Source organism: Camelina sativa, chromosome 7, assembly GCF_030686135.1.
Source record: "Camelina sativa cultivar CO46 ecotype springtype chromosome 7, ASM3068613v1".
NCBI lineage: Eukaryota > Viridiplantae > Streptophyta > Magnoliopsida > Brassicales > Brassicaceae > Camelina > Camelina sativa.
In genome coordinates this window covers 20,782,280-20,798,323 of record NC_141886.1, presented here as the reverse complement: position 1 = coordinate 20,798,323, position 16,044 = coordinate 20,782,280, and the positions used below count along the sequence as shown (strand labels likewise).

The 16,044-nt window shown below is 34.6% G+C and overlaps 3 protein-coding genes and 1 long non-coding RNA gene across 7 annotated transcripts in view; 1 reads left to right on the top strand and 3 right to left on the bottom strand.

Annotated features, from left to right (window-relative positions):
* The window catches only part of LOC104701446 (universal stress protein A-like protein), a 63,000-nt gene that overhangs the window by 15,265 nt on the left and 31,691 nt on the right, over positions 1 to 16,044 (top strand). The gene's annotated exons all lie outside the window — the stretch shown is intronic.
* On the bottom strand, positions 949 to 2,379 carry LOC104701450 (transcription factor MYB62). Its single transcript, XM_010417147.3, has 3 exons — positions 2,093 to 2,379; positions 1,877 to 2,006; positions 949 to 1,788 (listed from the first exon to the last, which is right to left on the bottom strand). The coding sequence occupies exons 1-3, from the start codon at positions 2,244 to 2,246 to the stop codon at positions 1,203 to 1,205; spliced, it is 870 nt and encodes a 289-aa protein (XP_010415449.1). The 5' UTR covers positions 2,247 to 2,379; the 3' UTR covers positions 949 to 1,202.
* LOC104701448 (protein AE7) lies at positions 4,487 to 6,740 on the bottom strand. 4 transcript variants are annotated; one of them, XM_010417144.3, is made up of 6 exons: positions 6,602 to 6,740; positions 6,097 to 6,243; positions 5,782 to 5,887; positions 5,583 to 5,682; positions 5,026 to 5,071; positions 4,487 to 4,816 (listed from the first exon to the last, which is right to left on the bottom strand). In XM_010417144.3, the coding sequence occupies exons 2-6, from the start codon at positions 6,218 to 6,220 to the stop codon at positions 4,716 to 4,718; spliced, it is 477 nt and encodes a 158-aa protein (XP_010415446.1). In that variant the 5' UTR covers positions 6,221 to 6,243; positions 6,602 to 6,740; the 3' UTR covers positions 4,487 to 4,715. The 4 variants fall into 4 exon arrangements, with proteins under 4 accessions (XP_010415446.1, XP_010415447.1, XP_087315118.1 ...); XM_010417145.3 differs by having other exon boundaries at positions 6,097 to 6,239; positions 6,602 to 6,711; XM_087458992.1 differs by lacking the exon at positions 6,602 to 6,740 and adding an exon at positions 6,433 to 6,570.
* On the bottom strand, positions 14,854 to 15,759 carry LOC147941512 (uncharacterized). Its single transcript, XR_015560872.1, has 2 exons — positions 15,339 to 15,759; positions 14,854 to 15,226 (listed from the first exon to the last, which is right to left on the bottom strand). It is a non-coding gene; the product is annotated as an uncharacterized LOC147941512 (long non-coding RNA).

Sequence of the window (16,044 nt, the reverse complement as noted above, 5' to 3'; positions counted from 1 at the left end):
AGATATTAATCTACGCGACATAATGAGTATGATTGGTAAATTTGAAGTAATTTAGGCTCAGAGCAGCAGTGATTAATATCTGGATTCAATAATACAGTAATATATAGTATATTTTTACTTTATGTACTTTCTGAATTACTAAATTTTTACGTGGAAAGATTCGTTTATAATTCGAAAGAGTAACATGAGATATATGAAGTAGCATTTACATACAAAGTGAGTGTGATCTTTCGTTCATGACCTCTCAAAAGTGCATCAATGTTTGTTCCAGAACTTTTTAGTGTGGTACCTTTGGGTTCAAATATTGTGCAGTTTCCATGTACTTCTGAAAGGCTTTTTGAAGTGTCTTCCAATAATTCGATCCCATCAACAAGACTTCTCCAAAGCCACCTTTCTCTATCGTTGCAGTTGAAGCTCTTTTGGGATAATAACAATAATAAATAATTGATATATGGGACCTTTCTCCTCTATTATCTTAAATAAAAGCATAAGGCATTGAGCATCAACAAATTAACTGAGAGCGCAATCCATATCTATAATCTATGATTCGTTGATTCCACACACAAAAAACAATGATTTATGTCAATCAAAGCCAACTCTCCTATATCGTCAACGTACGTTCTTCCTGAAGGATCACATCAAATATTGGTGAAGAGACAAATGATTATGTCTCTATCCCCATCGTTAAGTTCTTTCCACCTGTTTAGGTGATCCTCTCTCACTAAAATACATATCTCACAAAGAATTCAAGACTAGGGACTACCTTTTCCTATTTACCCCAACCTTAGTCATTTTTTTTTCCATCTGAATTATATATATCCATTATATTATGCAAAACTGGTATACATGAAAGAATACTGTTTTGATACACAACACCGACAAAAGTCGAAGTCAATTCAAAAACTAAGCCGGCGAAAACATAAATATTCCTGGAAAACGAAGCCCAAAAAGGAAACAAACTATTATTATAAATACTTTTCAAAAGACTTTGATCATATACTAAAATGACAAATATATAATAAGTATTTGAATACTCACAACAAAGTTATAAAAAACACACTATAATCCTCGACCCGAGAAGAATATGGGTTAAGGTTAAGAACTTCTTGGTTACTAAAGAAAATTAAAAAACTAGTATAGTACTCTCTCCATGTTAAATAAAGCCATTGGTGGTGGACTCCACCCTCTCATCTCTTGACGACTTAATTATACTCCCTAAACTGCCAAATGTCATCTATGTTCCACATGGGATCCTGTGTGACATCCTCGTACGCTGAATAACCATCCGCCACATGGCACTGCATTGAGATGTCCGAGTTTCTCATGTAATCCTCCATGCCAGGGACATATCCTCCCAATTCTTGATCATTGCCTTCATGGAAAGACATCGAACCATCGACGATGTTAGTGTTGTTATGATCCATAAAGTGTGGTACTGTCCATGTTGAAGTACTAGAACCGTCCATGTTGCTGATACTTAGGTTCTGACTCGAGAATTCTGTATCTTTTTGTATACTCATCATGGAGTCTTGAGATTGAGAAGGAAGAAGAAGAGAGTTGTTGTTGTTGTTGTTGTTGTTTTGGGGACAACAATAAGTAGTAGTGGATGAGTTCTGCTCCATCTTCTCGATCAATCTTGGAACCCAAAAACTACGAACAGCGTCAAAGAATTTGTCGCTATTAGATTCGATGTTGAGTTGACGAGCTTGTTTTTGAACTCTTGTTCTCCAATAGTTCTTGATTTCGTTGTCCGTTCTTCCCGGTAAGTACTGTGCAATCTTGGACCACCTTAGCACACATATATTCGTTTAGAAAAAAAAAAAACAAAGAAACAAAAGACTCTTTGAGATATGAGAGTTGAGGGTGGCTCACTCACCTATTACCCCATTTAGAGTGAAGCTCAAGGATCAAAAGCTGTTCTTGAGGAGTTAGATTCCCTCTTCTGATGTCTGGTTTCAAGTAGTTTAGCCATCTCAATCTACAACTTTTCCCGGTTCTCTTTAGCCCTGTTTTATTCAAAGATAGTGATTATAGTACAATGAGAGAATCTAGCTAATATTAGCAAATCAGTATCATGTTTTTGATTTATTACCAGCACATTTGGCGACGTGATTCCAACGACCTTCACCGTTGTGGAGAATGTAATTTGTGAGAAGAGTGTCTTCTTCAAGAGTCCAAGGCCCTCTTCTTAGCTCTACATCTTCACTTTCTTTAATGAAGCTCTTCTTCTTCATTGATTTTTCCATCCTTATCTTTCAATCTTCACTAATGCCTTCTCTACTTTGTTTTGTGGGTTTTCGTATCTTTTAAGCTCTCTTATGCATGCATGACTGTATACATAGAGAAAGATAGGAAGACTTTTAGTGCTTTGAGAGGTGAAAGTGAATCCACAGCTTCTTGGGAATATATATAGAGACTCGTAGTATTGGAAAATGTTCTTACTTTAGCCATCAGCTTGCTTTTTTCCAATAAAAATTAGTTGTCACACGTTTCCAACTTTAATTAAAATTCTTACTTAATTGGCTTCTCATTCTTCTAACTCATTAAAGTACATATTGAGTATGGTTATCTTTATATACATGCAAGAATGCAAAACCATTTCTATTTTCTAGACAAAATTTTCGACAGATTTTCTAAATGAAATTGTGATGGTTTTTAACTTTTAATATTGAAAATTTCATAATCAAAAAATATATTATAACACAGAAAAAATATAAGAATGAAAATAGGTATAACAATTAAAAAAAAAAAAAAACACATATTACGTTTAGATAGATAATCTGTAACGGAGAAAATCACACATCTTATAAGATAATAAAACCAAATCATGTTTGAAATCAATTTGTTTGCTATCGCAAAATATTTCATTACCATTTTCTTAATTATAATCGTGTCTCTGCTCTCATCTAGTGCAATTTTTCTCTACAAATATTTTCCGAGCTATCATAAATTCAGAAGCCAACCAATATCTATATTTGGATTAGTCGAATCCTGCGATAAACCCTGGTCCAGGAATATACTTTATAAGAAGCATAAAATATATCTATACAGATTCATTTACTTTTTTTTTTGTGACGATGAAACAGAAATGGAATTTTGGTGACATAACTATATAGATTAGATGTTCACGTGTAAAGAATATGGAAAATAATTTTGGATGATGAAAGTACGAATGAGATTCTCAAATAAATTAATTTAACTATACTGAAAAAAAGTTTACAATACTATTCTATGCCAAAGAACTCATCTACTTCTATAATTGTCTTTACCACAACTTTGCCTTTATACTACTTTTATATTTGATATAATGTTGCTAGGACATAAAACATAATTATTGAGTATATAGGAAGAATCATACAGATCCTTATTCGAGCCAAACAAAATATTACAAAAAACCTAATAGATCATTGTCCTAGAAATTATTGATTAGATAAAAATTGTATGGAAGCAAACAAAAAAAATTGGTGCAAACACCCCAAATGCTTAACCTAAACTAGAAGTCTAGTTAGTGGTCATGATTCATGAATTACTGTACGTCGATGCGTCACTATCCCACACATTTATAAATGTATGTATATAAATATGTGGATCGTTACGACTTAGTCCATTATATTCTATGATTGTGGACACATTAGTTTTACATAGCATTTTAGAATTATATAAATTGAAACTTTGATATAAATGGTAAAAGCTAGAAGACACAGCTATTTCTTTTAACGAAAATTTCTAGAAGCCAGCTAAGTTTTGCTGACTTCGTATTAGCATATATCCTTTCAATCTTTGAATATTCAAAATAGTCTTCCTAAAATAAGTTTTCGTTAGCTCATAATTGTATTATATACTATTTCTATTAAACAAATACAGTAATTTTAGAAAAATAAGGAAGGGTCGTGTCGCTTTGGTCTACCGGGTACGTAAGTCAAAAATGTCTATGTGCATGTATTGTAAAACTTATGGTCTTGCTAATATACTCTCGTTAACTGTTCAATCCCAATCTTTTGAAGATGATGATAACTCCCAAACCCAAAAGAATTTGTAAATAAAGCCTAAAGACCAGGAATAAAGAAAAATAAAGTCGATTTTGACATTTGTGTCTTCATTATCATCTTATTAAACAATCAGCAAAACGACATTTTAATAAGTTGTTAGTATATGATGATATATTAGCTAGTAAGAATCGACTCTAGCCGATTCTTAAGTCGGTAAAGTTTATATTCAAAGCACCAACATTACGATGATTGCAACAGTCTATCAAAGCGTTACAAATTATATCCTTTCCAAAAATATCCATCTCGCCATCTTAAGTTTCCTTTTTGGTACAGCATAGGCATTAAAACAAGAGGATTAAATAATTAATATCTCATTCCGTGGATCAATTCTCACAGTTCAATGGTCTGCTTTTGCTTCATAAACAAGTTGCTGACTTTGTAATAATGCATTTAGAGATAGACGGAGAGAGATAAGTGAAGTACCCAACTTGACGCAATGAAATCGAAGTGACACTTCAACTTTTATTAAGGAAAGTGTTATTGAGACTTTGTTGAAATGATTGGGAACAAACTTGAAATCTGAGTAAGAATTACAATGCAAGTCCTAGTCGATGTGATGGATCAAAAATCTTAGCAGATAAAACAGAGACAATGTATGGATAGTGTAGTGTACTCTGAGACCAACAGGCTTGTGTAATCACTTGCTCACAAGAAAATTAAAGCAATTCACTCAGCTGAGGGAAGCAGGCATTCATCGACCATCTCCACGAGGTTTGGATTCTCCAGTGCAGCCGCAACACGTTCTTTGTCGTTTAGTTGTTTATTCACTGCATTGTAAGACCAAGAAACCAGACATCAGGTCTAAAAAGTGTAAACTTTTAACCAATGGTTTAAACAAAAAAAGATCCATTCCTTTAGGTATATTTCATTTGGTACTTTGAGAATCAACTGTAACAGATTTCATTGACAACAAAGGTGGATCTAAACCAAAACACATATGCCAACGACGATGGATAGATATTGAAAATTGGCATACCTGCATCCTCTGTTGCATGACTACCAGGTGCTACCCTTATGTCAATCTGAAGAATATAGAGCCGCTTCAGAAGATTGAGGCACATAAAACATTGGTCGTGTGTGCTTTTAAGGCAGTTACAGTGACTATATACTAGAGGATAAAGCTATATTCCGTTAGCAGTATCAGAACAGTTGCTTAAGAATGACACAGAAAAGGCCTTTCCCTCACATATCCAAGGACAATATGTGTCGGTGAACGTTTATTTAGTGTGATACTTCTATGTTCTTTCTTTAATTATGTTTAAACTACTCTCAGTATTGCTCAAGTAAGAAAAAAGGGCTTAGAAGAACATCTTGACAATGCTCAAAATACGCAAGAAAAGAGATCCGGAGCCAAATAACATGATTTCCACCAAATGTTGCTCAGTTTCGTTATGTTCAATTCAAACCACTCTCAGTAATGCATGAATCAGAAAATGAACTCAGAAGATCATATTAAAAATACTCAAAGATATGCAGAAACAGAGAAAAAACTACAGAACCTAACAAACGATGTAATCATAAATCTTTGTATACCTTGTATCGAGCAGGAAGGCTACGCAGAAGTTTCACGCGAACACAAAGACCAATAATGGTCGCCATGCTACAATGTTCCATAGTTGGCGTAAACGTAACCCTGAAAAGAAACGGCAAGAGCTCAGCAGATTGGCTCAAAGTAAAACTATTATTAACTCCATACAAAAAATAAAAAAAAGGGTTCAATCCCAACATTTACCTAACATAACTGTTGTCATCATCCACTTCAACTGAGTCTTCAGTAACTACTCTGAGATCTTCCAGAGTATTAGGATGCTCTGGATCTTTGATATCTCTTATATGATTTGTAAATTGTCAAGGAAAAAAGAGATGAACCCAAATATCTTTCTACTATTATCAACTAACACAAGCTTATGAAGCAAAGTGGGCATGTTCAAGTTGTTCCAAAAACCTAAGCCTACACTAATCTCAGGTCCTAAACAAACACACAAAATTAAGAAAACTTGATGATTGAAAAGAGTGTAGGTAAGTGCAAAATGAAATAAAAGGATATCAAAAATCTCAAGTTGATCAATTGGTTCTGGTGTAAACTCATCGGTGTTGCTTGAATCAGTTCGAAGACGCCTCTCTTTCTTCGGGTAAATGATTGGGTTCTCGTTGATTAACCCAGACACCATTTTTTTTATTCTTCCTCACCTGCCTAAATTGATCCAATTAGTATAACAGATACAGAGAGACTCGTCTAAGAACCAACGACAGCCAAAAAAAAAAAATCAAAAATCAAAGCTTTTCAATTGGGAATAACAAAACCCTAAAACAAAAATAAAAAAACCCTAAATACGCAGGGGAGAAGCAAGCGGCGGACTGAAAATGAAAGAAGCAGAGATACCCGACTTCAAAATCAATCAATCAGCAAAGTTTGAAGCTTTAATTTGGTTAGAGAAAAGAGGCAAAAGTTTTCAATTTTACGATTTTTTTTTTAAAGAAACTAAATTTACAGGAAAAATAAAAATATATGAGAGATAGGTCAAAGAAACATAAGAGTTATATAGGCTTACGAGTACGATAAGGATTTGAGGAAAGCTCTCTGTGAAACCTCGTCGCCAGAAGGAACAGAGATGATGATGATGATGCTAATTTATTTTTGACTCACTTAAGTAATTAAAAGATATATACATGTATACGCTTCCAAATTTAAACGATGATAATATGTTTTAACATTTTTAAACAAAAGGAATTGTAAATAATGAAAATATTAAATTTTGAAATAATATATTTTATTATTAAATTTGAATCATTTTATTTTACATATTCAAATCCATTTAAAACATATTGTGAATTATAATAAATCATTAAATAAATAACATGAGATTTTAACAAGTATTTGTAAATCATATAACCAATAATACATAATTTTGATAACTAATTTAAAACCAATGATCACATGATTTTTGTTTGGATTTCCAAATCTATTTTTCAGACATGATTCATGTTTGGATTTACATTTATGCAATCATGGATGTCTTGATTCCATGAACCGTATTGGGTTATGAGATTCAGATTAGCAATCTTTCTTCACTATACTATGTTCTTGCATTTGAGGGAAGATCTTGATATTGTCTCTGCCTGTTTTAGAGCTTGTTTTGGTGTATCTTTCAGCTTTATCCAGAAAAAGCAAGGTTGGATGGTCTTCGAATTTGCATTTTCTTCATTTGTCCTGATGTGTTTTAGGAACACCCTTGGCATTGCAACGGCAGAGAATTAAAATAAGTAATATGTAAAATGGTTACAAATATAGAGACTTAGAGAGTATATTACTTATTTAATTAGAGTTAATTAAGTAAGTAATCACGAGATATATGTATATGCGCTACAAGCCTACAACTAAAACGACATATTTTCGAGAATTGTAATATGATAAAAAAGTTATGGTTGTATTTATTTTATTTGAGACATTTTTTATTGTTAATATTGATGTATAGAAGTATATTAATAATTGTAAATTCGGTAATTTTATTGGTATAATATGGTTATTAGTATAAATTTGATTTAGTTAATATTAGTAGAGTTTAAATTTGGATATGACGAAATAATTGTATGTATATAGTTTTAATGCAGCATTAAGTCATATTCTAGACCAATTATATTCGAGCAAGCATATAATGACCCTTTTATACCAATTATTGTAAATGATTATACTATTTTAATTTGTTTGATTTATATTATAATTTTATATTGTTTGTTTGTTGTATTTGCATCATTATTTTTGTAGATAATTTTAATAGTTACCTTAATATTGTAAGTTTGAGAACATAAAACTTATTAATTTATCAATCCACATCAATTTAATTTTACCAATCTGCTGATATGAAACATTGAACACACATTATCATAAATTGAATAATATATCTTCGTTTAAAAAAAATCAGATCACAACATATACAAGAAAAAATCTACATATTTATTAATCATATATTCATCTAGATTATATGATAATTTGTAAATGAAATCAAATATTTACATATTAAATAATAATACTAGGATGACCAAAATATATGCATATTTGGTTGAGATTACTGTACAAAATATGTATACTTAGTCTTTGTGATGATTAGTAATGTAAGGAAATAGGAATTAAAATTAAAGATTTCTCTAACGATGACTATATATCTCAGATGTCTTCTGCTTCCATTGGTTTGTTGATAATCTTATAAAAATCTGATAATAGAATGATATAAAATTTGTGGAGGATAGCAAAGTCAAAGAAGTCTGTTACATGATTCTCTAATAAAAAAATACAAACTAAAAAGTTTTTAAAATTAATAATAGTCTAGACTATGAAATTTTATTAATATATTTATTTATTTATAATAGTATTATTTTGATTCATAAACTGATTTTAAGACCAGAAAAATATTATATATTAATTTATAGGTATTGATGATAATGAAGTTCTAGATAATTATCCACACATTATATTTCACAATACAATCTAATTATCTATTTCATAATAATACACCAGATTTTATTTATTTGCATTCCATTACAGAGACGAACTAAAAAGTTAAATGATATATGTATTATATCAATTTTATATATTAGTTAGAATTAAAAGTAATTAAACAATAAGAACATTGAAAAATCCATGAAAAGTTTTGAGAAACCAATATTTTAATATAACTTATTTTATAAGTCAAAATCTCATCCATAATAAATTTCGCTCTTGTTAAAATTATTTTTAATGATTCAATATATATATATATATATATATATATATAATAATGAGCTTATGGAAATCAATCTTCGATTACTTCATGAGAGTTTTAGTATATATATATTTCAAGTTTTTTGCTACATACATTAAAATTTACAAAATAATACCTAAGTAAGTTTTACTAATATATATACTCATCAAGTAATAAAAAATTATTTTTACAAACTTACTACCATTTTCCATTTTTTGTGTGTTTTACTTTAAAATGAAAAATACAATATTAGAATGATTAAATTCAATTTTTATCCAATTAACTTAATATTTCTTTATATTATTATTTTGAACTTTAACATACATGATTTATTGGTTTATCTAAACTAAATGATAAAATGATATTACATACCAAAATCTAATTGACTTTTAACACACATCAGATTAACCATATACAGTATATAAATACTCTTAACATACACATAAGATTAATTATATGCACTTCAACTCTTAGAATATTTGTCATGTTTAATCACAACTTAGCTTATATGATCCTCTTGAGTCTTGAATGTTCCCAAGAAGATAGATGAGATGATTTTTAGTTGTTTGAATGACAAAATAAGATCTTCAACGAATCAGTCAGTTTCTGCGTATGTAGATAATTAGATATATTAACATTGAGTATATTGCAGTACGTATAAGATTGATTAGTCAGATTAAGCATTGATTTAATTACAGGTCCGACTTCTTTGGTTCACCAGTTCCATATGTTATTGGCTCATCGCTTCTTCTTGAAGGATCTAGGACCATTGAGTTATTTCTTGGGTATTGAGGCTACAAGAACATCCAGAAGTCTTCACTTAATGCAACGGAAGTACATCTCCCATTTCATTCAACAAGGAGCATATCCATCGTAGTTCAGATACCGTATTAGCAACAGCACGGTATTCTGCCTCTGTGGATGATCTAGATACATTCCTCTGCTTATTCGAAGACCATGATACTGGACTGCCCCCAAAGTAAATAATATACGCATATGTGGAGACATAGGTTGCTTTGTCTCTTCCCCAATCAGCATCGGAGAATGCGTGAACCGTAAGGGGAGCATCACTGCGGAGAAAAATACCAAGAGTTCTAATGCCAGCCAGATATCGAAGAACCCTCTTAGCAGCCTGCCAATGTGCATTAGTCGGTTTATGCATGAATTGAGATAGTCGATTTACCGGAAAAGCAATGTCCGGTCGCGTAAAGGCCAAGTATTGCAAACTGCCAACCACCATGCGATACTTGGTAGCATCAATGAGAGGCTTACCTGACAACACTGTTAGCTTCGTAGAGGTCGACATTAGCGTAGGAATAAGTTTGCATCGAGCATATTCGTTTTGGCTAGAAGATTGGTGATGTACTTCCGTTACATTAAGTGAAGACCTCTGGATGTTCCTGTAGCCTCAATACCCAAGAAATAACTCAATGGTCCTAGATCCTTCAAGAAGAAGCGATGAGCCAATAACATATGGAACTGGTGAATGGGCTTCAGAATCGAAGTGATCTTGGGCCCGTTTTGTTCGAAGCTCGTGAGAGCAATCAGTCGACCGAGAAGATGTGACCGCAGTAGTAGAGGAGGAGGAGGTTCTGTCCGGTGAAATCTGTGATGAGGACGATGATGGCAGTGGCGACTCAGGCCGGAGAACAGAGCTCGGAGGTGGCGATACTGAAGATGGAGGTGAGGCGACCACTGATGACGGGGGGGACCAAAATCACACTAGAGAACTCGGGAGAAGAATGCGCCATAGGCATTGACGGTGGCGATGGAGCAGTCGGCATAGCAAACGGAAAGGACGTTTCAACGAATTGCACATGACGGGAAACGTACAGTCGACCACCAGCAACATCCAGACACAAATAGGCGCTTTGCGTGAGTGAATAACTGACGAACACACAAGATGCAGAGCGTGCCTCGAGCTTGTGACGTCGGTAAGGACGGAGCCATGGATAACACAGGCAGCCGAAGACACGAAGCTTCTGATAATTTGGTGGTGTATCAAACAAACGTCGGTACGGTGTATCACCATGAATAACATCAGATGGCATCCGATTTATCAGATAAACTGCTGTTGCAAACGCATAAGGAGAGTAAGAAGGTGGGATAGATGCATAACTGAGCAAGGCAAGCCCAGTTTCAACCACATGGCGATGCTTCTGTTCAGCGACTCCGTTGTGTTCAGGCGTGTGTGGCAGAGAAGTGAGGTGAGAAATGCCGTGAGACACCAAGAATTGCCTAAGAGCAATAAACTCGCCCCCATTATCCGAATAGAGAGTACGAATCTTTGCCTGAAAATGGTTTTCCACCAACGATTTGAAGGCCACAAAGACATCTTTGACTTGAGATTTAGCTCTGAGGGGATAGAGCCATGTATATCTTGTGAAATGATCAATAAGAACTAAATAATATTTGAAATTTTCAGATGAAAGAATGGGAGAGGACCATACATCAGTATAGATGTATTCAAGAGGTTGAGAGGAAACAATTGTGTTTGTAAAAAATGGGAGTTTATGACTCTTATTAAGAAAACAATATGAGCAAGACAACTATTTGTGTGAAGAAGAAGAAAGAGGTAAAGAGAATTGAGAGACAATAGATTTTTGAAAATTGAAAGGGAAGGATGCCCAAGTCGTAGATGCCAAGAGCTCAAATCCGTTGGTGGAGACGCTGAAACAGAGAATGCCGAGATTGATCCACCAGCCATCGGCCACTCATACAATTCGTTTCTATTTCTGCCTTGGAGTAACTTGACCCCCGTTCTCAGATCCCTCACCTGGAAAATTGCAGGATAGAAATGAACCGAAACTTGATTAGTCTTGCAAAGACGAAAAACTGATATCAAGTTCTTTTTAACATCCGGAACAAATAAAATATCTTTGAGATCAAGAGAACGAGATGAAGTGGAGAGCGAAGCAGAACCAGTGTGCGTTATTTTCAGGCCAGAACCATCCGCAATCTGCACCTCCTCACCACCGTTGTATGGTTGATGCATAGACAAATTCGCAAGATCCGAAGTTAAGTGATGCGTGGCACCCGAGTCCATGATCCAATTTGCCGGATTATATGGTTGCACAGTGGCCATGTTGGCACGAGGTTGCCACGGTGTTGAGGGTCCACCGGAAGAGTGATAGTTACCACCGGAGGGTTGGTATGAACCACCGGAAGGAAGCTGTGAACACCTCCTAGCACTATGACCAAACACCCCACATAGTTGGCAACGACCCTGATAACCTTTGCCGTTGGAGCCACGAGAGAACTGCTGTTGAGAACCACGCGAAGCAGATCGATTCGAACGAGAAGAGTTGTTGTGACCAAAGGACTTGTAAGAAGCAGCATTGGCCATGACAGGAACCACGGACGATGCAGAGACTTGCGCCTGAAGTTTCAGCTCATAATTAATGAGTTTCTCATGGAGAGCAGGCATAGAAGGAGGAGTATCACGTCCTTCGATCTGTTAAATAAGAGGCTTATAATCCTCCAAGAGACCACTGAGCAGATATTCAATCTGTTCTTCGTGTTCATAGGGCTTACCAAGCGTGGCAAGTTGATCAAAACGAGCCACCAAGCCCTGAATGTATTCATCAACACTCCGGGAACCCTTCTGCCATTGTTTGATTTGTTCCCAAAGTTGTTTAATGTGTCCCTACGTCGGCTTAGCATACATAGAGGAGAGGAGGCTCCAGATCTCCGTCGTCGTGGAAGCCTTGGAGAGCATGGGTTGGATCTCAATCGAGATCGCACCGAGAAGGCTAGCAACAATAAGTTGATCTTGCCGTTCCCAAAGATTATACTCTGGATTAGTGACCATAGTCTCACCCTGTCGCACAGTAGCTTCCGGTGCAGCTGTGGTGCCGTCAAGGTACCCCGCAAGACCATAACCCGCAAGTAAGGCACGAACCTGACGGTTTCACATCAAGTAGTTGGAAGCGGTGAGTTTAGTAACATTGGACATATTGATATTGTGAAGCTGAGAAGGAGAAGCAGGATTGATAACATCAGAAGGAGAAGCATGATTGATAACATCATAAGGAGAAGCAGCCATGGTAAACAAGATCGAAGGAGGAAGAGAGAAAGAAGAGAGGCGGCGAAAAAAAAAAATTTAGGTCTAGGATTTTACTGTTGTGATACCATATAAGGAAAGCTTGTATTATATATGTGAATGAGTTACAATATATATAGTGAATGGGAATAGGGTTATAACAATCCCTAATTACAACATTAGTCCTTAATATATCTATCTCTCTTCTATACTCTCCACGCAAGAGAAGTGTCTTGTACAAAATCAACCTTGTAGGTAAAGTGTAACCAAACAAGCTGTAAACAATCAAAGTTGACAAAAATAAAAAAGTCAGAAAGTTAAATCGACAAAACATTCGTCAGCAGTGATATTTGTAAAACATCTGCTCACTTAAACTCTTCGTCCATTAGATAAACCCGACTTCGATTAGTGGGAGACACCATCAATGACATAGGACGAGGCAGAAAACACATTGTCGTTGCCTGTAATTTAAAAGGTGTAAATACAAGATTATAACTAACAAATTAAAAACACAAAAATTTTCTAAAAAGCTGAGCCTCTTTACCTCAGAACGACCAACACAGAAGGTAAGCTCACCAGTCTTAGTGATATAGATAAAACAATTCATAACCCATACGCCATCTCGAACATATTCATCTTCGGTTACACTGGGAGTTTTACCACCTTCGCAATTGAGGTCAAGGATTTTGAACGATGAATCACTGACAATTGCAACTAGATCACCACTTTCAGAACAATATACATTCCGAGTCTGTAGCAAGAAAACATTAGCCGTGAATAAGAGACTTTGTGGCAGAAAAGAGCAGTATCAATCTGGTAATGCAGTTTACATTATTATCTACACTTCTGGAATTTTCACAACTTTGACGGTAACATCTACTCGCGAAATGACCACACATTTCTCCCAATCATAGTAGTCAATGAAATCACTTGAGCTCATTGCCAAAAACGTCCCACAAAAAATGCCCTCTACTGAGTAAGGAGGCGTCACAATCCCCTTCTTCTGCACACATATGTAATTCACATAGGCTGTGGGGAAAAAGAAAAAAAAAAAGGAATCACGAACCTCGAAGTTCTTGTTGAATATCTCGATGTGTGAAGAATCTCCCTTGACAGCATATCCCCCCTTAGATGACCAAACAAATTCCAGTGCCGAGCCAGATGATGCAACTTTCCATGGTAAGGAATTGTTGATAATAATGTACTTGCCATCTCCACAAACAACCACAGACTTATCATCAAGGCTGTGCTCTAAGCTCTGAAACATATACATGATAGTGGCTAGTTACAAAAGTTATGGTACAATTTATCAAACTGCTAGGAAAATAAAATATAATCTAGCAGTACATATCCAATAAAGGGAGTAACAATGTATACAGATTTGAAGGATGCAATGCATGCCACTTACTTCAGGATAAAAATCACAGGTTGTTAGCAAATGCTCAAACTCCCAAGGGAGCCTCTCAACATCAGTGACCTAAGTAAAGGTCACAAACCAAACCATTAAGCATTTCCCAAAATGAGCTAATATTCAAAAAATCTAAAAAGAAAAGAAAGCAACAACCGAAAATTTTGTTAAATCATTTAAACTCCATACCTCATCTGCGGCACTGAGCGTGGTGCTCCCAATATATATATCCTTGTGTTTAGCCAAAATAATTGTCCCGTTCTTGTCCATACTAGCCAATGGTATTTCAAGGCTAAATTTCACATATTCGGGTCCATAGAGGCAACCAACACTACAAGAAAACAAGCTGTTTGGGACTCCAAAAATCGTCCTAAAATGGTCGCAAATGCACTATATATGACTATTTTGTGACTGTTTTGAATAGTCGTTAAAATTTGGTCGCAAAATTTATTGGTCCCGATATAGTCACAAAATACTGACCACTATGTGACCTCATTTTATGTCTTAAATTTGCGACTACATTAAGATCAATATGTAGTCATATATTCCTGACCCTTTTGCGACAAACTACATAAAAAAAAGTAAAAAAAAAATATAAAAATTTATACAAGAAAATGAAATTAAAAGTAGTTTTTATTTCTTTCGTAAATTCATTATATATATACAATATATCTATATAACTATATCTATAGATTGGCAACTGCCGGAGATGTATTATTACAGCGACGGAGAACAAAACGGTGGCGGCGACCGGAGTGCCAGAGATGCGACTGTGCAGAAATCGAGATGTATTGATGGTGAACTGGCAGAAGATTCGAAATGTAGTGGTGGTGGTAAACGGTGCGAGCAACCACCATCATCTCCGACATCGTTGACACTGGGATCTTCAGATCCACCACCTCTGACGTCGTCGTTGACAATAGGGTCTTCAGATTCAACACCTCTGAAGTCGTTGTTGACACTGATTCTTCAGATCTGTGGTTGAGACCTAAAGTACAAATCAAATAAATAATTAAAACACATAGAATTTCTCCAGATCTATTCTCAGCAACGATGGGTTCAGAAACAGATTAAGAACGGAGAGAGAAAAAGAGACAAACTTGTTTCCACCGTCTACACTGACGCGGTTGCTGTATTAGATCCGACGGCCGGTATAGAAACCACGTTTAACTCTGCTCCTTTGGTATCTTCAGAGGAGAAGGCGACAAAGAGAGAAGATGAGGAAAAGAGAGAAAACAAAAATTGATTTTCTTTAGAAAGAAAGGGAAAGACACGATGAGTAGAAGGGAAGGAGAAAAGAAGATGATTTCTGTCCGTTGGATTGACTTCATCAATGGTGGATAATAAACTAATGACAATCTTTGCCATTTAAGAATAGCCAATGAGAAATTTTCCCCTTTTTTCTTTGATAAATTTTGGTAATTTGATTTCATTTTATGTTATAATTTAGATATTGGGGGTATGGATTTATAAAGTATTAGAATTGATTTAGATTTAAATTTTGATCTATTAGATTTCAATTAGATTTATAAAGAAAACATTTTGGTTTTTTTTAAAGTGATGGATTTCTGTTTTTAATATATATATATATATATATATATATAAGAGTTACATTATTCGAGTTTTATAATTATGATTAAAATAAAAAATGACTAGCAAAAATTGGTAACAAGCATTCAAAAGCACTTATAGTCCAAACTTATTATACATATAAAATTTTAAGTTGAAGGGCCACAAAGATTTACAAATGATTTTACAACTCAGATTAGAATTCTCAATGTAATTAGAAATTACATAAAAATCACA

Coding starts and splice junctions, on each gene's coding strand:
- LOC104701450 (XM_010417147.3), bottom strand. CDS start 2,246: ATGGAAAAATCAATGAAGAAGAAGAGCTTCATTAAAGAAAGTGAAGAT. Junction 2,007..2,092: donor TCACGTCGCCAAATGTGCTG/GTAATAAATCAA, acceptor TGAATAAAACAG/GGCTAAAGAGAACCGGGAAA. Junction 1,789..1,876: donor CACTCTAAATGGGGTAATAG/GTGAGTGAGCCA, acceptor ATGTGTGCTAAG/GTGGTCCAAGATTGCACAGT.
- LOC104701448 (XM_010417144.3), bottom strand. CDS start 6,220: ATGGTGTCTGGGTTAATCAACGAGAACCCAATCATTTACCCGAAGAAA. Junction 5,683..5,781: donor GATGACAACAGTTATGTTAG/GTAAATGTTGGG, acceptor GTTTCTTTTCAG/GGTTACGTTTACGCCAACTA. Junction 4,817..5,025: donor TCATGCAACAGAGGATGCAG/GTATGCCAATTT, acceptor CTTACAATGCAG/TGAATAAACAACTAAACGAC.